General features: G+C 42.4%; 1 protein-coding gene across 5 annotated transcripts in view; it reads left to right on the top strand.

Annotated features, from left to right (window-relative positions):
- The first annotated feature begins 8,955 nt into the window (after positions 1–8,955).
- Positions 8,956–26,887, top strand: part of si:ch211-80h18.1 (uncharacterized protein LOC555593 homolog) — a 33,820-nt gene continuing 15,888 nt past the window's right edge. Inside the window, exons 1-15 of one of the 5 annotated variants that reach the window (XM_049602596.1) lie at positions 8,956–8,992; positions 9,174–9,263; positions 12,693–12,757; positions 12,845–12,916; positions 13,909–13,950; positions 14,215–14,271; positions 20,267–20,308; positions 20,816–20,857; positions 20,971–21,030; positions 21,258–21,299; positions 21,381–21,410; positions 22,483–22,539; positions 22,686–22,733; positions 23,791–23,856; positions 24,048–24,092. In XM_049602596.1, the coding sequence (XP_049458553.1) occupies positions 9,253–9,263; positions 12,693–12,757; positions 12,845–12,916; positions 13,909–13,950; positions 14,215–14,271; positions 20,267–20,308; positions 20,816–20,857; positions 20,971–21,030; positions 21,258–21,299; positions 21,381–21,410; positions 22,483–22,539; positions 22,686–22,733; positions 23,791–23,856; positions 24,048–24,092 (679 nt within the window). In that variant the 5' untranslated portion in view covers positions 8,956–8,992; positions 9,174–9,252. Of the gene's footprint in view, positions 8,993–9,173; positions 9,264–12,692; positions 12,758–12,844; positions 12,917–13,908; positions 13,951–14,214; positions 14,272–20,263; positions 20,309–20,812; positions 20,858–20,970; positions 21,031–21,257; positions 21,300–21,380; positions 21,411–22,482; positions 22,540–22,685; positions 22,734–23,790; positions 23,857–24,047; positions 24,093–26,887 lie in introns of all 5 variants that reach the window. The other 4 variants (XM_049602595.1, XM_049602597.1, XM_049602594.1 and 1 more) reach the window with 4 other exon arrangements.

The following is a 26,887-nucleotide window of genomic DNA, read 5'->3' as shown; positions in this document are numbered from 1 at the left end:
CAGAATGAGAAACACCAGAATCAGACACACCAGAATCAGAAGCACCAGAATCAGAAGCACCAGAATGAGAAACACCAGAATCAGAAGCACCAGAATCAGACACACCAGAATCAGACACACCAGAATCAGAAACACCTGAATCAGACACACCAGAATCAGACACACCTGAATCAGAAACACCTGAATCAGATGCACCAGAATCAGACACACCTGAATCAGAAACACCTGAATCAGAAACACCTGAATCAGATGCACCAGAATCAGACACACCTGAATCAGAAACACCAGAATCAGACACACCAGAATCAGACACACCTGAATCAGAAACACCAGAATCAGACACACCACAATCAGACACACCACAATCAGAAACAACACAATCAGAAACACCTGAATCAGAAGCACCAGAATCAGACACACCAGAATCAGACACACCTAAATCAGAAACACCAGAATCAGACGCACCAGAATCAGACAAACTTGAATCAGAAACACCGCAATCAGAAAGAAATGAATCAGACACACCTGAATCAGAAACACCAGAATCAGAAGCACCAGAATCAGACACACCTGAATCAGACACACCAGAATCAGACACACCACAATCAGAAACACCACAATCAGACACACCAGAATCAGACACACCTAAATCAGAAACACCAGAATCAGACGCACCAGAATCAGACGCACCTGAATCAGACACACCAGAATCAGACACATTTGAACCAGAAACACCTGAATCAGAAGCACCAGAATCAGAAACACCTGAATCAGACACACCAGAATCAGATGCACCAGAATCAGACGCACCTGAATCAGAAACACCAGAATCAGACACACCAGAATCAGAAGCACCAGAATCAGAAACACCAGAATCAGAAACACCTGAATCAGACACACCAGAATCAGACGCACCAGAATCAGAAACACCAGAATCAGAAGCACCAGAATGAGAAACACCTGAATCAGAAACACCAGAATCAGACACACCAGAATCAGACACACCTGAATCAGACACACCTGAATCAGAAACACCAGAATCAGAAACACCAGAATCAGACACACCTGAATCAGACACACCAGAATCAGAAACACCTGAATCAGACACACCAGAATCAGACACACCACAATCAGACACACCACAATCAGAAACACCAGAATGAGAAACACCTGAATCAGAAGCACCAGAATCAGAAGCACCAGAATCAGACGCACCAGAATCAGAAGCACCAGAAACAGACACACCAGAATCAGACACACCACAATCAGAAACACCTGAATCAGAAGCACCAGAATCAGACACACCAGAATCAGACACACCTAAATCAGAAACACCAGAATCAGACACACCAGAATCAGAAGCACCAGAATCAGACACACCAGAATCAGACACACCAGAATCAGAAACACCTGAATCAGACACACCAGAATCAGACACACCTGAATCAGAAACACCTGAATCAGATGCACCTGAATCAGAAACACCTGAATCAGAAACACCTGAATCAGATGCACCAGAATCAGACACACCTGAATCAGAAACACCAGAATCAGACACACCAGAATCAGACACACCACAATCAGAAACACCACAATCAGAAACACCTGAATCAGAAGCACCAGAATCAGACACACCAGAATCAGACGCACCAGAATCAGACACACCTGAATCAGACACACCAGAATCAGACACACCACAATCAGAAACACCTGAATCAGAAGCACCAGAATCAGACACACCAGAATCAGACACACCTAAATCAGAAACACCAGAATCAGACACACCAGAATCAGACGCACCTGAATCAGAAACACCAGAATCAGACACATTTGAACCAGAAACACCTGAATCAGAAGCACCAGAATGAGAAGCACCTGAATCAGACGCACCAGAATCAGAAGCACCAGAACCAGAAACAGCTGAATCAGAAGCACCAGAATGAGAAACACCAGAATCAGACACACCAGAATCAGAAGCACCAGAATGAGAAACACCTGAATCAGACACACCAGAATCAGAAGCACCAGAATCAGACACACCAGAATCAGACACACCAGAATCAGAAACACCTGAATCAGACACACCAGAATCAGACACACCTGAATCAGAAACACCTGAATCAGATGCACCAGAATCAGACACACCTGAATCAGAAACACCAGAATCAGACACACCAGAATCAGACACACCACAATCAGAAACACCTGAATCAGAAGCACCAGAATCAGACACACCAGAATCAGACGCACCAGAATCAGACGCACCTGAATCAGAAACACCAGAATCAGACACACCAGAATCAGACAAACTTGAATCAGAAACACCTGAATCAGAAATACCTGAATCAGACACACCTGAATCAGACACACTTGAATCAGACGCACCTGAATCAGAAACACCAGAATCAGACGCAGCACAATCAGACACACCTGAATCAGACACACCTGAATCAGAAACACCAGAATCAGACGCAGCACAATCAGACACACCAGAATCAGACACACCTGAATCAGAAACACCAGAATCAGAAACATCTGAATCAGAAACACCTGAATCAGACACACCTTAATCAGAAACACCGGAATCAGAAACACCAGAATCAGACACACTTGAATCAGACACACCAGAATCAGAAACATCTGAATCAGAAACACCTGAATCAGAAACACCAGAATCAGACGCAGCACAATCAGACACACCAGAATCAGACACACCTGAATCAGAAACACCAGAATCAGACACACTTGAATCAGACACACCAGAATCAGAAACATCTGAATCAGAAACACCTGAATCAGACACACCTTAATCAGAAACACCGGAATCAGAAACACCAGAATCAGAAACACCTCCTGTTAGGTTAAACGCACTTGGTGACCCGTCAGGTTTCTGATGTTCAGTTTTGAGATGATATCATCAGTTTGCAAAATGAATTTGTATTTCAGCGTTCATCAATGAATGATGTCACTTTGATGTCACAGATAAGAAACAATAAAGCAACAAAGCCTGATATTTAACAACATGATAACAAACCCTGCTATTTAATAATATGATAACAAACCCTGCTATTTAATAATATAATAATAAACCCAGGTACTTAATAATATAAGAATAAACCATGTTATTTAATAATATAATAACAAACCCTGCTATTTAATGATATGATAACAAACCCCGGTATTTAATAATGTAACAAACCCTGGTATTTAATAATATAATAATAAACCCTGCTATTTAATAATATGATAACAAACCCTGGTACTTAATAATATAATAATAAACCCTGTTATTTAATAATATGATAACAAACCCTACTATTTAATAATATAATAATAATAATAAACCTTACTATTTAATAATGTGATAACAAACCCTGCTATTTCATAATATGTTAACAAACCCTACTATTTAATAATATAATAATAATAAACCTTACTATTTAATAATGTGATAACAAACCCTGCTATTTAATAATATAACAAACCCTGCTATTTAATAATGTGATAACAAACCCTACTATTTAATAATATGATAATAATAAACCTTACTATTTAATAATGTGATAACAAACCCTGCTATTTAATAATATAACAAACCCTGCTATTTAATAATGCGATAACAAACCCTACTATTTAATAATATAATAATAATAAACCTTACTATTTAATAATGTGATAACAAACCCTGCTATTTAATAATGTGATAACAAACCCTGCTATTTAATAATATGATAACAAACCCTACTATTTAATAATATGATAATAAACCCTGACACACTGTGTGTAGAGAGAGAGAGTGTGTAAGAAGGGATATAGGCTTCTTGTTTGTCGTGTCTGTTGACGTTTCCTAACCCTTCATCACCAGCATCATCACCATCATCATCATGTGTCACAGTGAAGTTCAATCATCAGTTCAACTCTGAGGCTGAAAAATAAAAACTGATGAGCATGTTTGGTTGTAATGTTTCATGAAAAAAGCTCCGTTTTACAGGATGACCATGAACACATCATGAGAACGTTTCAATTTACCTTCAACCAGTTTTCATTTTTACTGAGGAGAGCCTGAATGCATCACAGTGTGAATCAGTGCCTCTGTGAGCTGTTTACTGTGTCCACCGGCTGCTGAGAGGTAATGATAACTAGCTGCTAACAGCTAACAACTAACAGTGTGTGGGACAGGTGTATTTATTGGACGTCAGTGTCTCCGGAGTCTTCATGTCTCCCCGGGTGCGTCCATCCATTCGTCTGTCCCACAGCTCTTGGTTACAGGCGGATCAGGATCAAAGGTCCAGGTGAGCTGCAGTCATTCAGAACCAAGCTGGACCAGACCAGACCTTAAAGTGCCCCTAATTCCTTCTTTGGACCTGATCCCAGAGTATGGCTCTGGTTTCAGGATGTCCTGTTCTGCCCTGATTCCCACAGACTGCAGGAAGTTCACGCCAAAATAAGAGCACAGAGAGTTGAGTTTAGAGGACGGATGGATGGACGGATGGACGGACGACCGGCGTAGGTTTTATTTTACAGTCTGATGTTCATGATCTGAGAAACAGATCCACTGTGGTGATACAGGAATGTGGTCTGATACAGTCCAGGTACTACAGGTGTACACCGCCAAGTGACATATAACAGTGAGGAGGTACTTCCTGTAAAACAGGAACTCAGCTCTCTGAAATAAGAACAAACACTTCCTATGGTCAGATTTAAACTTCCCGAATGTTTGATGAGCAGCAGCTTCAGAACATCACACTATTGAATCACACATAAAGTCAATGTAAAGATGCGATCAGGCACCACGAATGTGACGCTAACAGAAAAATTAGAGAAAAATCGTTACAGAAAAATTCAATATTTGCAATATTTTGTTATCAAAGCTAACGTTAGCTAATGCACTAAAAAGCTAGCATTACAGGGAAATCCTATATTCGTTTTCCTATCAAAGCTAAGATTAGGTAATGCGCAATGTGACTGCAGTTGGTTAGGAATGAGGTCTGAAAACATTCTCACCACAAACCAACCGGACCAAGACTTTGTTTGGAACCCGACCAAAACCACATCTTCAAAAAGGTCTCAGTCCGGTTGTTCTGGTGTGTTCACATCTGCACAAAAGAACTGAACCAAACAGGGCAGGTGTGAACGCAGCCTGAATGTTACTGTGGAGCCAGACATTTGAGTCTTAGATCGTCAGGTAGCCTGAGGTTGTTGGTTCAATCCCACTGTCGACCAAAGGTCATCAATACAAGACGACCTGAGAACGAGACTCAACCATGTTTCTCCTGAATTCTGCACCTTAAAGGACAAAGAGGAGTAGGAGGAGGAGGAGGAGGAGGAGGAAGGAGGAAGGTGCGTTATGGATGTGGTTCAGAGGAATGTTGGCAAGTTCCTGTTGGCAGCTCAGTGTCACTTTAATAAAGCGTCCTTTCTATATGTCCTTTGAGTCCGACCACACACACTGGGACACACATAGACACACAGTTGGAGTGGTGAAGCTTCGCTGAGCTGAAACAAACTTTTCTTTTTCTTCATCCTGAAACTGAATCAGCTTCATCGTTTGGTCTGGTCTTAGAGTCCCACAGGTCACACATGAAACCAGACCAGTTCAGGTTTAATGTCGGACTGCAACTCAGTGGGTCCACACTCTTCATCACAGCCATCACTTTGACCAATAGGAACACAGAGTGATCTGCTGCCATGGAAACTGTACGACAAAAACAGCCCAGCCTTTTAGATATTTCCTGTAGGAACATTACCACAATGTGACACTTTTTAGGTTAAAAGAACTGTCACGTTGTGGGAATGTAAAAAGTTTCACGTCAGTGATATAAAAAGTGTCATGTTGTGGTTACATTAAGAGTGTCATGTGGTAGTAACACAAAGTGTCATGTGGTGGTAACATACAAAGTGTCAAGTGGTGTGAACATAAAAAGTGTCACGTGGTAGTAACATAAAAAGTGTCACATGGTGTAAACATAGACAATGTCATCTGGAAGTAACATAGAAAGTGTCATGTGGTGGTAACACAAAAAGTGTCACGTGGTGGTAACATAAAAAGTGTCATGTGGTGGTAACATAAAAAGTGTCATGTGGTGGTAACACAAAAAGTGTCACATGGTGGTAACATAAAAAGTGTCATGTGGTGGTAACATAAAAAGTGTCATGTGGTGTTAACACAAAAAGTGTCACGTGGTGGTAACATAAAAAGTGTAATGTGGTGGTAACAAAAAAAGTGTCACGTGGTGGTAACATAAAAAGTGTCATGTGGTGATAACATAAAAAGTGTCATGTGATGGTAACATAAAAAGTGTCATGTGGTGGTAACACAAAAAGTGTCACGTGGTGGTAACATGAAAAGTGTCACATGGTAGTAACATAAAAAGTGTCATGTGGTGTTAACACAAAAAGTGTCACGTGGTGGTAACATAAAAAGTGTAATGTGGTGGTAACAAAAAAAGTGTCACGTGGTGGTAACATAAAAAGTGTCATGTGGTGGTAACACAAAAAGTGTCACGTGGTGGTAACATAAAAAGTGTCACATGGTAGTAACACAAAAAGTGTCATGTGGTGTTAACATAAAAAGTGTCATGTGGTGGTAACACAAAAAGTGTCATGTGGTGTTAACATAGAAAATGTCATCTGGTAGTAACTCAAAAAGTGTCACTTGGTGGTAACACATAAAGTGTCTTATGGTGGTAACACAAAAAGTGTCACATGGTGGTAATATAAAAAGTGTAATGTGGTGGTAACACAAAAAGTGTCACGTGGTGGTAACATAAAAAGTGTAATGTGGTGGTAACAAAAAAAGTCACGTGGTAGTAACATAAAAAGTGTCACGTGGTAGTAACACAAAAAGTGTCATGTGGTGTTAACATAGAAAATGTCATCTGGTAGTAACATAAAAAGTGTCACGTGGTGGTAACACAAAAAGTGTCACGTGGTGGTAACATAAAAAGTGTAATGTGGTGGTAACAAAAAAAGTGTCACGTGGTGGTAACATAAAAAGTGTCACGTGGTAGTAACACAAAAAGTGTCATGTGGTGTTAACATAGAAAATGTCATCTGGTAGTAACATAAAAAGTGTCATGTGGTGTTAATATAGAAAGTGTCATCTGATGGTAACATAAAAATTGCCACTTGGAAACAAAAACTCTCGCGTGGTGGTAACATTAAGTGTCATGTGGTGGTAACATACAAAAAGTGTCACATGGTGGTAACACAAAAAGTGTCACGTGGTGGTAACACAAAAAGTGTCACGTGGTGGTAACACAGAAAGCGTCAACTGGTGGTAACATAAAAGTGTAATGTGGTGGTAACGTAAAAAGTGTCACGTGGTGGTAACATAAAAATGTAATGTGGTGGTAACGTAAAAAGTGTCATGTGGTGGTAACATAAAAAGTGTCATGTGGTGGTAACATAGAAAGTGTCACGTGGTGGTAACACAAAAAATATTGTGGTGGTAACAAAAAAAGTGTCATGTGGTGGTAATACAAAAAGTGTCACGTGGTGGTAACATAAAAGTGTCATGTGGTGGTAACATAGAAAGTGTCATCTGGTGGTAACAAAAAAAGTGTCATGTGGTGGTAATACAAAAAGTGTCACGTGGTGGTAACATAAAAAGTGTCATGTGGTGGTAGCACAAAAAATATTGTGGTGGTAACAAAAAGTGTCATGTGGTGGTAGTACAAAAAGTGTCACGTGGTGGTAACATGAAAGTGTCATGTGGTGTTCACATAGAAAGCTTCAACTCGTGGTAACATAAAAAGTGTCACGTGGTGGTAACGTAAAAAGTGTCATGTGGTGGTAACATAAAAAGTGTCATGTAGTGGTAACGTAGAAAGTGTCACGTGGTGGTAACATAAAAAATGTCACGTGATGGTAACACAAAAAGTGTCATGTGGTGGTAACGTAAAAGTGTCATGTGGTGGTAACACAAAAAATATTGTGGTGGTAACAAAAAAAGTGTCATGTGGTGGTAATACAAAAAGTGTAATGTGGTGGTAACATAGAAAGTGTCATCTGGCGGTAACATAAAAAGTGTCATGTGGTGGTAACAAAAAGTGTCATGTAGCTTTTAGTTTCAGATCAGCTGATCAGCGTCGGTTAGATCACCTCTGAGTTCAGCTTGTATGCAGTGCATTTAAATAATTCATCACCAATGGAGCTCTAATATTACCAGTCACTGCGAGTCACCGTGGCAACAGGTCAAGAAAAGGCAGAGCCTCTATCCTTCGTTCCTTCTCTCTTCATGTCACCTGTTTTCCTCCTCCTTTTGTTTCCTCCACCTGACCTCACATCCACCTTTCTTCACATCAACCTTTCCTCACGTCTTAGGTCTCCCGTCATGAGACACAGAGGAAACACCTGAGGAGAGAGGAAACAAGGAAACATGTCTTTAGAGAAATTAGATGTCTTTTCCTTTGACGTGTCAAGTGTAATGACATATGTTTGTAATGACAACGGCAGCTAATCACAGCTGGATCACAGCTGATCACAGATGGGGTTATTAACTGCTGTAGAAAGTTTTGAGTTTGTTTTTATAATTTATTTTATTATTAACATCTGTATGCGTTGATATTCTGATTTAATGACCCAGAATATGATCATGGTGTCTTTGAACACTGGAAATGATTTATGAGGTCATCAGTCACCCGTACTGGATGTTTGTTTTGTTAAAGTTTCATCATTGTTTACATTTGTACAACAGGAAACAGGAAACACTTTGATCTGTTCTGATTGACCAATCAGAGAGAAGACATGGTCTTTCTCAGTCCTGCCTCCAGTGCCCTGATTGGTGGGTGGTCCTCACTGAAACAGTAGACAGGTGACTCAGGTGAGGTCAGACTGAGCTAGCTTTGCTAACAGGCTAACACCTGGCTGCTGCCTGGTGATGTCACAGGTCAAAGTTCAGTCAGATTAAAGAAGGCGGGTCAATAAATGACAGGAAGTGATGACAGGTTACCTGTCCAGTTAAACCCTGCCCCTCCCTCTCTGCATGCAGGTGAGTGCTGTGTGTGGTATTTTTTACTGTAGTGGAAACATTAGAAACAATATATACAGTAGAAACAGTAGTTGTAGTAAAGATGGTAGTATGTTCAGCAGCAGAGTGATAAGCCCCGCCCCCTGTGTGTGTGTGTGTGTGTGTGTGTGTGTGTGTGTGTGTGTGTGTGTGTGTGTGTCAGGATATAAACAGAGTGTGAAGGAGGAGCTGAAACTTCAGAGTCCAGACTTCAGCTCACAGAGATCCTGTCAGCCTGCACCATGCTGCCTCCGTGAGTACTGATACTACTGATACTAACATTTATACTACTGAGTATTATAGATACTACTAAATACTACTGATAATACTACTATACTAATGAGTACTACTGCTCATACTACTGATTATAGGCCTACTACTGCAATGCTCATTACTACTGCAATGCTCACTGTGCTGCTGAGAACTACTACTCATACTCTTGTTTATACTACTGTAATACTGAGTACTACTACTCATACTACTGATTATACTACTGTACTACTGAGTACTACTGATTATACAACTTACTACTGAGCACTACTTCTCATACTACTGGTTATACTACTGTACTACTGAGTACTATTAGTCATACTACTTGGTATACAACTGATTATACTACTGTAATACTGAGTACTATTACTCATACTACTCATTATACTACTGAGCACTATTAGTCATACTACTTGTTATACAACTAATTATAATACTGAGTACTATTATTCATACTACTGATTATACTACGGTACTGTTGAGTACTACTACTCATACTACTGATTATACTACTGATCATACAACAGTACTACTGACTAACACTACTCATACTATTGTTTATGCTACTGTACTACTGAGTACTACTACTCATACTACTGTTAATACAACGGTACTATTGAGTACTCCTACTACTCATACCACTGTTAATACTTCTGTTCTGCTGAGTACTACTACTCATAGTACTGATAATACTACTGAGTACTACTGATTATACTACTGTACTAATTCTCATACTACTGATTATACTACTGTGCTACTGAGTACTACTGATTATAGTACTGTACTACTGAGTACTACTACTCATATGCTATTGTAATACTGAGTAGTATTACTCATACTACTATTTATACTACTGATTAAACTACGGTACTGCTGAGAACTACTACTCATACTACCATTTATACTACTGTAATACTGAGTACTACTGCTCATACTGCTGATTATACTACTGTACTATTGAGCACTACTTCTCACACTACTGACCATACTACTGCACTACTGAGTACTACTTCTCATACTACTGATTATACTACTGTATTACTCGGTACTACTACTCATACTACTGATTACACTACTGTGCTACTGAGTACTACTGATTATACTACTGTACTACAGAGTACTATTACTAATACTACTGAGTATGCTATTGTAATACTGAGTACTATTCCTCATACTACTATTTATACTACTGATTAAACTACGGTACTGCTGATAACTACTACTCATACTACCATTTATACTACTGTACTACTGAGAACTACTATTCATACTACTGATTAAACTACTGTACTACTGAGTGCTACTGATTATACTACTGTAATACTGAGAACTACTACTCATACTTCTGATTATACTACTGTACTACTGAGTGCTACTGATTATACTATCAATCAATCAATCAATCAATCAAACAATCAATCAATCAACACTATTTATAAAGCCCAGTATCACAAATCACAATTTGCCTCACAGGGCTCCTCCTACTGATTATACTACCGTGATACTGAGTGCTACTATTCATACTACTATTACAGTACTGTACTACTGAGTACTACTACTCATACTTCTGATTATACTCCCATACTAATAAGTACTACTACTCATCCTACTGATTATACTACTGTACTACTGAGTGCTACTGATTATACTACTGTACTATAGGGTACTACTACACATACTACTGATTATACTACTGAGCACTACTACACATACTACTGATTATACTACTGTACCACTGAGCACTACTACTAATTATAGTACTGTACTACTGAGTACTACTACTCATACTTCTGATTATACTCCTGTACTAATTAGTACTACTACTCATACTACTGATTATACTACTGTACTACTGAGTACTACTGATTATACTAGTGATTAAACTACTGTACTACTGAGTACTACTGATTATACTACTGTATCATTACTAGTACTATTGCTCATCCTACTGGTTATACTACTAATGATACAACAGTACTACTGAGTACTACTCATACCATTTATTATACTGTACTGCTACTCATACTACTGATAATAATACTGTACTCCTGAGAACTACTACTCATACTACTGATTATACTACTGTATTACTGAGTACTATTAGTCATACAACTAATTATACTACTGTACTGAGTACTACTACTCATACTACTGATTATACTAATGTACTACTGAGTACTACCACTCATACTACCGATTATTTTACTGTAATAATGAGTTCTACTGAAAAAACTGAGGATTACTGATTATACTACCATACTGCTAAGTACTATTGATTATACTACTGTACTTCTGAGGACTACTGAGCACTACTACTTATACCACTGATTATACTACTGTACCACTAAATACTGCTACTCATACTACTAATTATAGTACTGTACTACTGAGTACCACTAAAACTGCTACTCATACTATTAATTATAATACTGTACTACTGAGTACTACTACTCATACTTTTGATTATACTCCTCTACTAATTATTACTACTACTCATACTACTGTACTACTGAGCACTACTTCTCATACTACTGATTAAACTACTGTATCACTGAGTACTATTGCTCATCCTACTGGTTATACTAATAATGATAAAACAGTACTACTACTCATACCACTTATTATACTACTGTACTACTGAGTACTACTACTCATACTACTGATACTAATATGTACTCCTGAGAACTACTACTCATACTACTGATTATACTATTGTATTACTACTACTAGTCATACTACTAATTATACTACTGTACTAAGTACTACTACTACTCATACTACTGATTATACTCCTGTTCTACTACTGATAATAATAATGTACTACTGAGTACTACCACTCATACTACTGATTATTCTACTGTAATACTGAGTTCTACTAAAAAAATGAGGATTACTGATTATACTACCATACTGCTAAGTACTATTGATTATACTACTGTACCTCTGAGGACTACTGAGCACCACTACTTATACTACTGATTATACTACTGTCCTACTGAGTACTACTACTCATACTACTGATAATACTACTGTACCACTAAATACTGCTACTCATACTACTAATTATAGTACTGTACTGAGTACTACTACTCATACTACTGATTACACTAATGTACTACTGAGTACCACTACTCATACCACTGATTACACTACTGTACTACTGAGTACTACTACTCATACTACTGATTATTCTACTGTACTTCTGAGCACTACTGATTATACTACTGGGTACTGATTATACTACTGTACTACTGAGTACTACTACTCATATTATTGATAATACTACTGTTCTACTGGGTACTACTTATTCTACTGATTGTACTACTGGGTTAGGGTCAGTATTGATGAGTATTAATCTGTATTGGTGAATATTGGTCAGTATTGATCAGTATTGATTACTCTGTCCTGACAGGAACCTGCTGGTCATGTGGATGGTCATCTTCCTGGTAACGACGGTTTCTACGGCTCCTGTCGAGGGTAAAAAGACTTACTGATCAATATCTATCAATTTAATTTGATTGATTCAACTTGATGATCAATAACTTTTTTGGTTGTGTTCTCCAGAGAAGGAGCAGGAGGAGGTGGAGGTGGAAGTCATGGAAGAGGCGGAGGGAGAGCTGTCCGAGGAGGAGGAGGGTAGGACTGACACTGATTGATTTATTGATTGATTAAATGATTGATTAATAACAAAGATCTGAAAAGTCAAACTGTTGGTGGTGTTAAACTGATCAATATTTGGGATTAATGACCTCAATGCAGTGCGTGATGTCATCACCTAAACAATCAATCAGTTAATTTATTGACGACAAGGAAACTGAACCAAACCCCCCCCCCCGCCCCCTTAATAAGCCCCTCCCCCGTACAAACCCCTCCCCCCTGCGGCTCGATTCCCTTAGAAATCCCAGACGCACTCATGGAACCGGAGTTACATCCAACTACTGTTCCTATCTCGTATGTGCTCCACCCTATGACGGGTCTCGCTATTGGTTCAAACTTGAGGTGAAGAAACTTGTTGCGTCAACATCTGAACCAATCAGCTGTTAGATCAGGTGACAGCCAGGTGTTTCCCATCATGCCCTGGGTCTTACAGTTGGAGGAGAGCAGCTGCAGCGCCACACTGTCACCAGATTATCACCGTCCACTTCCCTATGACGTCTGAGTGAGCCGGGATGATGTTGGACACAAAATTACCCAGCATGCACTGTGCTTCGATGGAATGTGTGCAGCGATCAAATCTGTGCAGGTCTGACTCATCTCCAATGAGTCTGATGATTCCACTGGTTTATTGTACATGATGGACTCAGGGTTTGGAGGGATGAAGGGTTGGGGATGACAGGATGAGGATGAAGGGTTGAAGGTGGAAGTCAGGAGGATCTCAGGACTCAGACTGATGGAGGAGTCGTGTCTTCGTGAACTCGTTTTCGGATTGAACCACCACTGCTTCCTGTTCCTGCTGAACGGAGCAGAGAAGAAGACGTCAGTGGCGAGTCAGGAGTGGGTGGAGTGGGTGGAGCTCAGATGTGGGACATGTGTCGAAGAGAAAGAAGAAGAAAAAGGGCAGGAAGAGGAAATAAATAAAGTTTTGTGAAGTCCAAATAAAATCGATAAATGTTGTTCTCTTGTTTCAGATGACGAAGACTCCCAGAGTCAGAGTCAGGATAAGATCCAGGGTGAGACATTAAACACATCATAAATCTGCATAAACACTTCTAACCAGGAAATAAACAGACCGCTCAGAGAGCACACTTCCTGTTTCCTGTGTCCTGTGTCAGGATTTAACCACACTGATCCGTATATATAATGAACTCTGATGGAAACAGACAATACTGAATACCTCCTCCTCTTCGTTCTCCTCCTCCTCCTTCTCTCCCTACTCCTCTTCCTCCTCCTCCTCTTCCTCCTCCTCCACCTGACACTCCTTCCTCCTCCTACAGGAGCTGTTGGCAGGCAGCAGACCACCACGGCGGCGGTGGTGGCATCCAGAAGTTCAGGTGAGTGGACTCTGAGGTGTTTCCCTCCTGAAGAGTTTGTTTGTCCCTGTTCAGTGTCGGGTTTAATCCAGATTAACAGGTTGAGACTCAGACCAGGATCAGGTGAACCAGCCTGATCCAGGTCTTGGAGTCCGTCCAGCACGGAGACACCTGACGCTGCCCCAGGTCTCAGGTTACAGTGCCAACTGCTGGAAACCAGGGAAACTACAACAGACTGAGAAAGACTTGACAGACTCAGATGGAATCAGACAGTCTCAAACAGACTCGGACAGACTCAGGCAGACTCAAACAGACTCAAACAGAATCATTTAGAGTCAAACAGACTCAAACTCAGTGAGACTCAAACAGACCCCACAGACTTAGACGGAATCAGTAAGATTCAAACAGACTCGGACGGACTCAAAGACACTCAAAATGGCTCAAACAGACCTAGTCAGACACAAACAGACTTAGTCAGTCTCAAACAGACCTAGTCAGTCTCAAACAGACTCAGTCACACTTATTCAGACTCAATTAGTCTCGGAAAGACTCAGACAGACTAAAACAGACTCAAACAAACTCAGTTAGACTCAAACAGACTCAAACAGACTCAGTCAATCAATCAATCAATCAACATTTATTTCTATAGCCCTTTACAAAAACCAAAGTTACTTAAGTAAGTAAGTAAGTGCTTAACAACAGTGTCAAATAACACTGAAACAACAATACATAAAAGAAAAAAAAACAATGGAAAGTGTGACAGTGCTACAGGGTATTAAATGCTTTTCAATATAGATAAAATAAATTAAAACAGAATAAATAAACCTAAAAAAATGGATAGCCCTAGTCGGAATTAAAAGCTATTTAAAAAGGCCAAGGTCAGTAGTGGTGCGAATGTCGGAGGGAGCTTGTTCCACAGTCTTGGAGCAGCAACAGCAAAAGAGCGGTCACCCCATTTCTTGTATCGCGACCTTGAGACTTCTAACAGAAGCTGACTAGACGAGCGCAGGGCCCTGCCACTATCGCGGATAGTTAAAATCTCTGACAGGTAGGGAGGAGCAAGGCCCTTAATGGCATTAAAAACAAACAACAAAAGTTTAAAATCTATCCTACAATGAACTGGAAGCCAGTAGAATGACAACAGCACAGGGGTGATGTGTTCACGTCTGGGCATGTTTGTTAAAAATCGGGCCGCAGCATTCTGTACAAGTTGAAGAAGTGAAAGGGTAGACTGGCAGAGGCCAACATAAAGGGCATTACAGTAATCTAATCTTGAGCTGATGAATGCATGAATTGCCTTCTCAAGGTCCTGCCGATTGAGAAAAGGCTTCACTTTGGCCAAGAGATGGAGTTGGAAAAAGCTTGTTCTAACAACGGAACCAATCTGTTTATCGAACTTCAAACCATTGTCAGATGTTACACCAAGATTTTTTACATGTGGTTTAAAAAGGGGGCCCAGAGTGCTCCAGGTTGTTGCACTAACATCTGACATAGGTGAAGTGCCAAACAAAATACATTCAGTTTTGCTGTTGTTCAGGTGCAGAAAGTTTCGCGCCAGCCACTGCTTTATGTCACTAATACAATCCATTAACTTATGAAATGCAGTACTTTCATTGGGTTTCATGGGCAAATAAATCTGTAAATCATCTGCATAAAGATGGAAAGACAGATTGTGTTTTGTTATTATTGATCCCAGAGGTAGCAAATACAATGAAAATAGGATAGGGCCAAGAATAGATCCCTGTGGCACCCCACAAGGAAGAGATGCATGTGATGAGTGGAGGTCACCAATCATCACAGAGAAGCTCCTATTGGTCAGGTACGACCTAAACCATTGAAGAGCGGTGCCACGGATGCCGACATACTGCTCTAGGCGAGATACAAGGACTGCATGGTCGACTGTATCAAAGGCCACTGTGAGGTCCAGCAGCACCAGCACAGCGGGATTCCCAGCATCCAAAGACAAGGCAATATCATTGTGCACCTTTAACAGTGCTGACTCTGTGCTATGTCGGGATCTAAAACCAGACTGAAATTTATCAAGAACAGAATTTATCTCTAAAAATGACTTTAATTGTATAAAAACAACTTTTTCTAAGACCTTAGAAAGAAAAGGCAAATGAGGGGTCTAAAATTGGACAGCACAGAGGGGTCAAGATGGGTTTTTTTTAGGAGGGGCCTAACCACAGCATGTTTGAAGGCAGCTGGGACAGACCCTGAACTAAGACAGGAATTAATAAGGACAAGGAGACTTGACCCAACAGAATGAAAAACCTCCTTTAAGAATTTGGCAGGAAAGATATCTAAGGGACAGTTAGTAGGTTTCATGCCATGAACCACCTCAGTGGAAAACGACAGAGAAATTGTCTCGAACCACTCGAAAATGGCAGATGGTGCAGGAGGAGCACACACATCACCAGGAGAGATAGATATTACTAATATTCTGCCTAACAGATGCCACTTTGTCAGGAAAAAAAGAAACAAACTCTTCACATGTTGCCATGGAAGCATCAGACAGGTCAGTGGGGCATGGGTTAATGACAGAGTCTATAGTATTAAATAACACCCTTGGATGATGAGAGCTGTTAGCTATGATACTGGAAAGATATTTAAACTTTGCCTCCTTCAGAGCTCTCTGATAAGCAGCCAAACTGTCCCTTAACAAGCCCAAGGAAACATATAGTTTGTCCTTCTTCCACCGCCGTTCAGCCTGTCTGCATTGCTGCCTGAGCGCACGGGTGGAATCATTCACACAGGGATCTGCCTTGGGTTTAGTGTGTTTTGCCTTAGAGGGGCAACTGAGTCCAGAATCGTGGAGCATGTGGAGTGGAAAGCAGAGAGCAGGCTATCTGGGCAAAGGGGAGAAACCAGCCCACTGTCACCATACAGCTGAGAGTCCTTGAAGGCAGCAGCAAACTCTCCAGCCCTTGATGAGGTAAAGATGCAGCAGCAGCGAGCAGGGGAAATAGGCCTATTGGCAGGTGGGGGAGCAGCAAAGTCGAAAATAATGGGAAGGTGATCCGAGATAGCAGTGTCCACTATTTCTCTGAGGGAGACGGGAAGCCCATGCTCATGTGCTGGACCATTAACTGATTGAGTGAGACCGAAGGAATCCAAGAGGCCTTTAAACTCATTAGCCAGCTGATTGGCTGCACAACAAACATGAATATTGAAGTCCCCACAGATCAAAAGTTTATTATATTTATTGGAATAAAATCAGACAAAAACTCTGAAAAAACTTTTGAATAATGTCCTTATTAAATTTGGGTTGGCGATAAACTATGGCACACAGCACAGGGCAGGTGAGATCGATCACAAACAGCTGCAGTTCAAAGCTGGAATAATTATTAGTGTTTATTATTTGGCATTTGAAGTTCTCTTTGAATATAGCAGCCAGACCACCGCCACGACCAGCAGCTCGCGGGGTGCTGAAGAAGGAACAGGCGGGGTGGGACGAGCTCTGAGAAGGCGTTGTTCTCACCTGGTTTCAACCAGGTCTCCATCAGCAGGAGGAAATCCAGATCATGCTCTGTGAAAAAGTCATTTAAAATAAAGGTCTTATTTGTGAGAGATCTGGTGTTAAACAGCGCCATATTGACTGAGCCTCGGTCAGTCAGCTGGGAGACGCGATTGAGTGGGCGGAGATTCCCCAGCACACACCCCCGCTGGGAGATCCACACTGGCCGACAACACGGAAGCAGCATCCCGGTGTCCGGAGAGCCGGCCGGAGCCACCGGTATCTGTACTCCGTGGAACTCCGCAGATCGCAGCCGCTGCACTCCATGAAAGATCCAGCTGATAAGCAACAGTGATCGTGAAGGGCTGAAGCCAGATAAGCCTTCAGTCTAATGAGGACTCCTCTTCGCTTACCGCGTGTTCTGCACGACTGTTGCCAGCAGGAAAGACGCCGTAGATATGGCGGTATGGACGCCAGGAAAGGCGGAGGCGTCTTTGAATGTCCGTCAGAGCCACAAATTGGCAGTTTTTCCAAAGAGTCATGGATATTGAGAAGGGTCAGGCAATCATACACCGGCAGCGTTGACACACTGCGTGTAACAAAAAGCAGACACACAAAAAACAGTGACACACTCAGCAAAGGGAGACGGCAAGCCAAATACAAGGGCGCTATCTTCAAACAAACTCAGTCAGATGCAGGCAGACTCAGACAGACTCAGTCAGACTCAGACAGACTCAAACTAACTTGAAAAGACTCACCAAGACTCAAACAGATTCAGAAAGACTCAAACAGACTCAGTCAGACTCAAACAGAATCAGTCAGAGTCAAAAAAGACTCAAACAAGCTTAGTTCGACTCAAACAGACTCCACAGACTCAGATGCAATCAGTCAGATTCAAACAGATTCAGAGGGACTCAAAGACACTCAAAATGACTCAGACAGACTCAGTCTGACTCAAAAAGACTCAAACAGACTCAGTCAAACTTAGACAAACTCAAACAGATTCAGTCAGGATCAAACAGACTGGACAGATTCTGATGGAATCACTCAGACTCAAACAGACTCAGTCAGACTCAAATAGGCTGAGACAGACTAGGACAGACTCAGTCAGACACATGCAGACACAAGCAGACTCAGTCAGAATCACTCAGACTCAAACAAACTCAGACAGACTAAGGCAGACTCTAACAGACTCAATTAGAGTCAAACAGACTCAAACAGAATCATTCAGACTTAGACAGAATCATTCAGACTTAGACAGACTCAAACAGACTGAAACAAACTCAGTTAGACTCAAAAAGACTACACAGACTCAGATGGAATCAGTCACTTTTCAAACAGACTCGGACAGACTCAAACAACCTCAAAAGGACTCAGACAGACCGAGTCAGACTCAGTCAAACTCAGATAGACTTGAACAGACTCAGACAGAAACAGTCACACTCAGACACTCAGTCAGACTCAGACAGACTCAGGCACATTCAAACAGAATCAGTCAGAGTCAAAAAGACTCAAACAGACTAAGTTAGACTCAGTCAGACTCGAACCAATTCAGTCAGACTCAAACAGACTTGACAGACTCAGACTGAATCAGTGAGACTCAGCAGGAGTTTCAGCAGGTGAGTCTACCAACGTTCAGGATCTGGGCGGTGAGTCAACTGTTTCAATTCGTCCTCTCTGACAGGAAGTCGTTCAGGTTTAAAAATGACCAAACATCGACAGACTCAAACAAACTCAAAATGACTCAGACAGCCTGAGTCAGAGAGTCTGACTCAGACTCAAACACAATCAGTCAAACTCAAACAGACTGAGACTGTGTAAGACTCAGTCAGACCCAGTCAGACTCAGACAGAGTCAGACAGACTCAAACAGACGAAGTCAGACTCAAACAGACTTGGTCAGTCTCAAACAGACTAAGACTCAAACAGACTCATACAGAATCAGTCAGACTCAAACAGACTTGGTCAGACTCAGTCAGACTCAAACAGACTAAACAGATTCATAAAGACTAAACAGACTCAAACAGACTCAGTCAGACTCAAACTGACTCAGTCCGACTCAACCAGACTCAACCAGAATAAGTCAGACACAAACGGGCTCGGTCAGACTTAAACAGACTAGGACAGTCTCAGTCAGATGCAGGCAGACTCAAACAGACTCAGTCAGAGTCAAACAGACTCAAACAGAATCATGCAGACTCAAACACACTCAGTCAGACACAAACAGACTCAAACAAACTCAATTAGACTCAAATAGACTCAACAGACTCAGACAGAATCAGTCAGATTCAAAAAGACTCGGACTCAAACAAACTCAGTCAGACTCAAACAGACTTGGACAGACTCAGACGGACTCAAACAGACTATGTCAGACTCAAACAGACTCAGTCAGACACAAACAGACTCAAACAAACTCAGTTAGACTCAAATAGATTCGACAGACTCAGACGGAATCAGTCAGAATCAAACAGACTCAGTCAGACTCAGACTGGCACAGCCATCAGTGTTATGTGAATCATTGATAACCAGTTATTTGACTCGGGTGTGTTTTTCTCAGCAGGTGTTGCAGCAGGTGAGTCTACCAACGTTCAGGATCTGGGCGGTGAGTCACCTGTTTCAATTCGTCCTCTCTGACAGGAAGTCATTTAAAAATGACCAAACATCGACAGACTCAAACAAACTCAAAATGACTCAGACAGCCTGAGTCAGACTCAACTCAGACAGCCTGAGTCAGACTCAAACAGAGTCAGTCAGACTCAAACAGACTCAGACTCAGTCAGACCCAGTCAGACTCAAACAGACTCAACAGACTCAGAGGGAATCAGGTAGATTCAGTCAGACTCAAACAGACTAGAGCAGTCTGGCTCAAACGAATTCGACAGACTCAGACAGTATCAGTCAGACTCAACCAGACTCAGATAGACTCAGACAGACTCAAACAGACTCAACAGACTCAGACAGAATCAGTCAGACTCAACCAGACTCAGATAGACTCAAACAGACTCAACAGACTCAAACAGACTCAGTCAGACTCAGACTGACTCAGCCGTCAGTCTTATGTGAATCATTGATAACCAGTTATTTGACTCAGGTGTGTTTTTCTCAGCAGTTGTTGCAGCAGGTGAGTCTACCAACGTTCAGGATCTGGGCGGTGAGTCACCTGTTTCAATTCGTCCTCTCTGACAGGAAGTCGTTCAGGTTTAAAAATGACCAAACATCGACAGAAATGCAGTCGTAGTTCTGAAAGGTTTGTTTTTATTTCAGCGTCCGGCGGTCAGCCAGCAGGCGGAGGAACACCTGATGGAACAGCAGGAAGTTCTACAGGTAATAACAACAGGAATTACTGATGGTTGATCACATGACATCAGGGCGATGATGTAAATCAACTTCCTATTTGAAAAATCAACTTCCTGTTTGTTAAACAAGTAAACTTCCTATTTGATAAATCAGTCAACTTCCTGTTTCATAAGTCAGCTTCCTGTTTCATATATCAACTCCCTGTTGGAGGCACCTGCCAAAATAAAACACCTGATGAAGTGTTTGTTTTTCAGCAGCTGGAGGTCCGAGTGGCTCAGCAGGTTCTCGACCGACAGGTGATCAACACGTGAAAACAACAGTGACATCACATCATCACTTGTTGTTGTTGTTTATTAAACCTGTGTTTATGTTTACAGGTTCTGAAGGAGTCGACTCAGACTCTAACAGTAAATATCAAATCACTGGTGATCAATAACCAATAACCTATTGAGCAGTGTGTGTGTGTGTGTGTGTGTGTGTGTTTGTGTGTGTGTGTGTGTGTGTGTGTGTGTGTGTGTGTTTGATTATTGATCAGAGTTTGTTTGATTATTGATCACTGTCTGTGTTTGACTATTGATCAGTGTGTTTGATTATTCATCAGTGTGTGTTTAATTATTGATCACTGGCTGTGTTTAATTATTGATCACTGGCTGTGTTTGATTATTGATCAGTGTGTGTATTTGATTATTGATCAGTGTGTGTTTAATGATTGATCAGTGTGTGTTTGATTATTGATCACTGGCTGTGTTTGATTATTGATCATTGTGTGTTTGATTATTGATCACTGTGTGCGATTATTGATCTGTGTGTTTGATTATTGATCACTGGCTGTATTTGATTATTGATCAGTGTGTGTTTGATTATTGATCAGTGTGTCTAATTATTGATCAGTGTATGTTTAATTATTGATCAGTGTGTTTGACTATTGATCAGTGTGTGGTTTTTTATTAATCACTGTCTGCATTTGATTATTGATCAGTGTGTTTGACTATTGATCAGTGTGTTTGATTATTGATCAGTGTGCGTTTGATTATTGATCATTGTGTGTTTAATTATTGATCACTGTGTGTTTGATTATTGATTAGTGTGTGTTTGATTATTGATTAGTGTATGTTTGATTTTTGATCAGCATGTGTTTGATTATTGATCACTGTCTTTGATTATTGATCAGTGTATGTTTGACTAACAATCAGTTTATGTGTTTGGCTATCGATCAGTGTGTGTGTGTGTGTGTGTGTATGTGTGTGTGTGTTTGATTATTGATCAGCATGTTTTTGATTGTTGATCACTGTCTTTGTTTGATTATTGATCAGTGTATGTTTGAGTAATGATCAGTTTGTGTGTTTGATTATTGATCACTGTGTGTTCTTGATTATTGATCAGTGTGTGTTCTTGATTATTGTTCAGTGTGTGTGTTTGATTATTGATCTGGGTGTGTGTTTGATTATTGGTCAGTGTGTGTTTGACTGTGTGTTTCAGGTAACGGGCAGAAGCTGCTGAATGGAGGAGGAGGGGGTGGAGCCGACAGTCAGACAGGTGAGCTTCAGGGGAAGGGGCTACAGGTGAGACTGACAGGTGAGGACAGCTAGAACAGAATGAATTTCTCTTTACCTGTTTGTTTTCCTGTTTGTCTGTATACCTGTCTGTTTACCTGTTCGTTTACCTGTCTCTTTCTGTCTCAGGTGTTCTGGGTTCATTTGGGGGCGGAGTTTCTCACTTGGATTATACAGGTGAGTGTCCAGGTGAGGTCTGTCTGACATAGTACCTACAGTCTAATTTGCAGTTGGGTGGGGTCTACAGGATAGGTGTACAGGACATGTGCTCAGGATAGGTGTACAGGACAGGTGTATCATAAACCTAACCCTAACCCTAACCTTTAACCTTTCCCTTTCCCGTTAAAGGGTTTTTGGGGAGTTTTTCCTGATCAGCTGTGAGGGTCCTAAGGACAGAGGGATGTTGTATGCTGTAAAGCCCTGTGAGGCAAATTGTGATTTGTGATATTGGGCTTTATAAATAAAATTGATTGATTGATTGATTGATTGATTGATTGATTGATAGAAACAGGACAGGTGTAACATGCAGGTGAACAGGGCAGGTGTTACAGGACAGGTGTAACATACACGTGTACAGGACAGGTGTAACGTACAGCTGTAAAAGATAGGTGTACAGGGAAAGTGTAACATACAGGTGTATGGGACAGGTGTGATCCAGACAAGTGTAATGTACAGGTGTACAGGACAAGTGCGATCAGGACAGGTCTACAGAACAGTTGCACAGGACAGGTGTGATAAATCAAAACTTTAACTCGGCCCACTTGACATGTGCTATGGCCTATTCAAGTGCTGGAATTTATTTACGTGCATACACCTGAACGCAACACAGGCTTCACTCCAATTGAGTGTATGCAGCGCCATGTTTAACTGTGAGTAACAACAGTCTCTTTATGGTCATTTACACATTGTCCATAACAATAACTATGTCAGCTACCAAACTACGTCGGGCTCGGGCAGGACAATGTGGCCAGGAGATAGAAATGACATGCCATCATGTAAATAAGATAAATAACATAAGGCTATTTAGGACAGGTTATAGACCTGTTCTATAGAAAAGGAAACCTTAATGACTTCTGTTGTGATCTGGCGCTATATAGAAATTAAAATCAAATTAAATTAACTTGAACCTTTAAGAGGGGGCGGGGGGTGTCGTAATAGAATGGTAGGGGGAACTGTACTGTCTAAGTCCATGTCTCATGTCCTCTCCTGTGCCCTCTGTCCTCTTGTCCTCCAGGGCCGATTGACCCATCCAGTCACGACTTCCTGCTCAGCCTGATGGGTACGTTTCTACCTGAGACAGGTGAGGGTGAGGAACCTTCAGTGCCTCCTTTCCTGGCTTCTTCAGGATGTAGGAAACATTCTGTAGGAGAGGAAAGGTGACACCTGGAGCAGATAGATGAGTCAGGCTGATGATGTCACCACAGAGTGAAATAAACAAACAGGAAGTGACGCCACACCTGAGTTTATGTTTGTTGTTTCTGTTGTTCTTAGGTGGAGGTGTTCCGTTTACACCAGGTGTTCACGTCAGCGTCCCAGGTGTGACCTCACATCACTTTCTGATGATTATTTTCCCTTTAACTGCACAGGGATTGATTCATTTGAAGATGAATGACAGGTGTGATTAGTACAGGTGTGACCAGTACAGGTACGATCAATACAGGGGCGATCGGAACAGGTGTGATCAGTACAGAGATGATCAGCACCGGGGTGACTAGTACAGGTGTGATCAGTACAGGTGAGATCGGTACAGGTGTAACTAGTACGGGTGTGATCAGTACAGGTGTGATCAGTACAGGGGTGACTAGTACGGGTGTGATCAGTACAGGGGTGATAAGTACAGGTGAGATTGGTACAGATGTGATTAGTGCAGGTGAGATCAGTACAGGTGTGATCAGTACAGGTAAGATCAGCACAGGTGTGATTAGTACAGGTATGATCAGTAAAGGTGAGATTGGTACAGGTATGATTAGTACAGGTGTGATCAGTACAGGTGAGATCAGTACAGGTTTGATCGGTATAGGTGTGATTAGTACATTTGAGATCAGTACAGGTGTGATCTGTACAGGAGTGATTCGTACAAGTGAGAACAGTACTGATGTGATCGATAAAGGTGTGATTAGTATAGGTGTGATAGAAAGTAATCAATTAACTAAATTTCATAATTGCCTGAAAGACATAAAAACCTGAATGAGCACCAATTTCCTGATGTTAAATTCAGAGACTTATCTGATGACATCGTTTCTCTAGATGGCATTGCTCTGGTCTCTAGTACTACCATGAAAAACCTCGGAGTAACATTTGATCAAGATTTGTCTTTTAATTCCCATTTAAAACAAAAAGTTACAGTTGTAACTATGGGTCTATGAGTCCTGGATGACCGCCAGAGGCGGTGCAAAAGCACTGGATAACCCCGCCTGCGCTAGCGCATGTTGAGTACGAATATCAACAACGTCACCCGTGACCCCTGCATGAACTCTGGGAGGCTATATCTTCCGGTGTCAGCAGGTGATCTGTTTCCAAAATTTGCACGCGAGCGCGCATGAGTGACCAGACACTCTGGGCCACAATGGGCGCAAGAAAGTACGCGTCCTTCAGGTCGATGGACGTGAACCATTCGCCTTGCTGGATCACATGCATCACGTCCGCTGAGGTCAACATATGGAATGGTAGAACCTTCAAATACCTGTTTAGGCCACATAGATCCAAGATGGGACAGAGTCCGCCGTCCTTCTTGCCGACAAGGAAGTAGGTCGAGTAGAATCCCCAGGGTTGAAGGAGGGGGTCCACCGGTGTGATGGCACCCTTGTCCAGGAGGGTGGACAGCTCCTGAGCTAATGCTTGGGCCTTGGCCGAGTCTTTGATGACTGTCATGTTGACCCGGCCGAAGGCTGGGGGCTGGTGTTGAAAGTGCAATTCGTAACCCCAGGTCAAGGTGGCAACTATCCAGGGGTCTGGTGAGCAGGCAGCCCAGTGACTGAGCTGCTCCTGGTAGAAGCAGCCAACGACCTGCCCTGTGGCCCCAGCGCCTAGGCCCCCTGGCCCCTGGAGGAGCCGGAAGTGCGACGGCTGGGCTTGGGGTCCTGAGGCTTCCAAGGTGAACGGCGCAGAGTGGAATGAAAGTCACGTGCCGAGTTCCTCTCGTCCCGCCGTTGGCATTGGCCACCTGGGGGAGATGGTCATGAAGGACCCTGAGGGGCAGATGGAAAAGTCCTCGATCCGCTTCTGGAAACAGGTGGTCTTTTGTGGAGGCTCGCAAGCCGCCACCTGGTCTTGTCGGCCTCAGCAGTGCAGTCCAGTGTGTCCAGAGCAGCAGAACCAAACAGCTCCCCAGGTTCTGCTGGCACCCGGCGAAGTCGCCTCCGTCACAGGTGACTTTGCCAACCAGACATGATGGCCAGTGTGGACAAGTGTCAACATCAGCCGTCCCAGCTCCCTCGTCTAGTAGGCAAAAGCCTGCAGTGACGCATCACAGATGTCGCGGATGGAGTCGTCCACTTGTGCATCCCGCAGGGAGGCCGAGAGGGCAAGGACTAAGTGGGAGAGGGTGTTCCCCAAGCGGCTGCTGTGTTGTAGGCCTTGCAGACGTAATCAGTAACCTTACACTGGGCAGAAAGGCACTTAGGGTTGGACTTCATCGTCTCATCCGGAGCCACAAACAAGGCTGCGATTGGAGGCTCAACCGCCGGCATATGGAGGAGCCCCACCGACTTGGTATCCTCCATGGCAGCCAAGGCCCGTTCATCTGACCCCGGCCTGGTGAGGGTTGAAGTGTCCCTCCAACAGGAGTGCAGCTCCTTCAGGAAGTCTGGAGAATGCAGCACCGTAACCTTTGCCAAGGAAGGGTTGCGCCTGTGAAACACACTGGGAGCCTGCCCCTGGCTCGGGGCATCGAGCTGCAGACGTGCCAGGGCTTGCCAGATGATCATCCCATGGAGGAGTCATCAGACCCCTGACGAGAACTATGAGCTGACAAATGGGAGGAGCCAGCTGCTGTCAGAGGGGACAGATTACCCTGTGAGTCCCAAAACTGACTTGACGAAGCTGCGATGAGGTGCCACCCCACCAGCAGGCTGGAGACTCATGAGGAGCGCCTTAATTTGCTCCATGTGAGCAGCCAAGTGCTCAACCTTGGAGGAGAGCTGGTCCTTCGCTGCCGCCTTCCTCCTTTATGTGGGAGCACCGTCCCCGCTCCGTGTGGCAGACCTTTTCTGCACAGGGGCCCCACAGAAGTCCGCCCTCTAAGACTGGAAGGAAGGGAGGCAGGCCAGAGGATCCAGTTGGGCCAGTCTGGCCAACCTCACCGACCGAGGCATGATACTGCAGTTCATGCA

Source organism: Epinephelus fuscoguttatus, linkage group LG17, assembly GCF_011397635.1.
Source record: "Epinephelus fuscoguttatus linkage group LG17, E.fuscoguttatus.final_Chr_v1".
NCBI lineage: Eukaryota > Metazoa > Chordata > Actinopteri > Perciformes > Serranidae > Epinephelus > Epinephelus fuscoguttatus.
The sequence above is the reverse complement of the archived record's forward strand: the minus strand, read 5'-3'. Positions and strand labels throughout refer to the sequence as shown.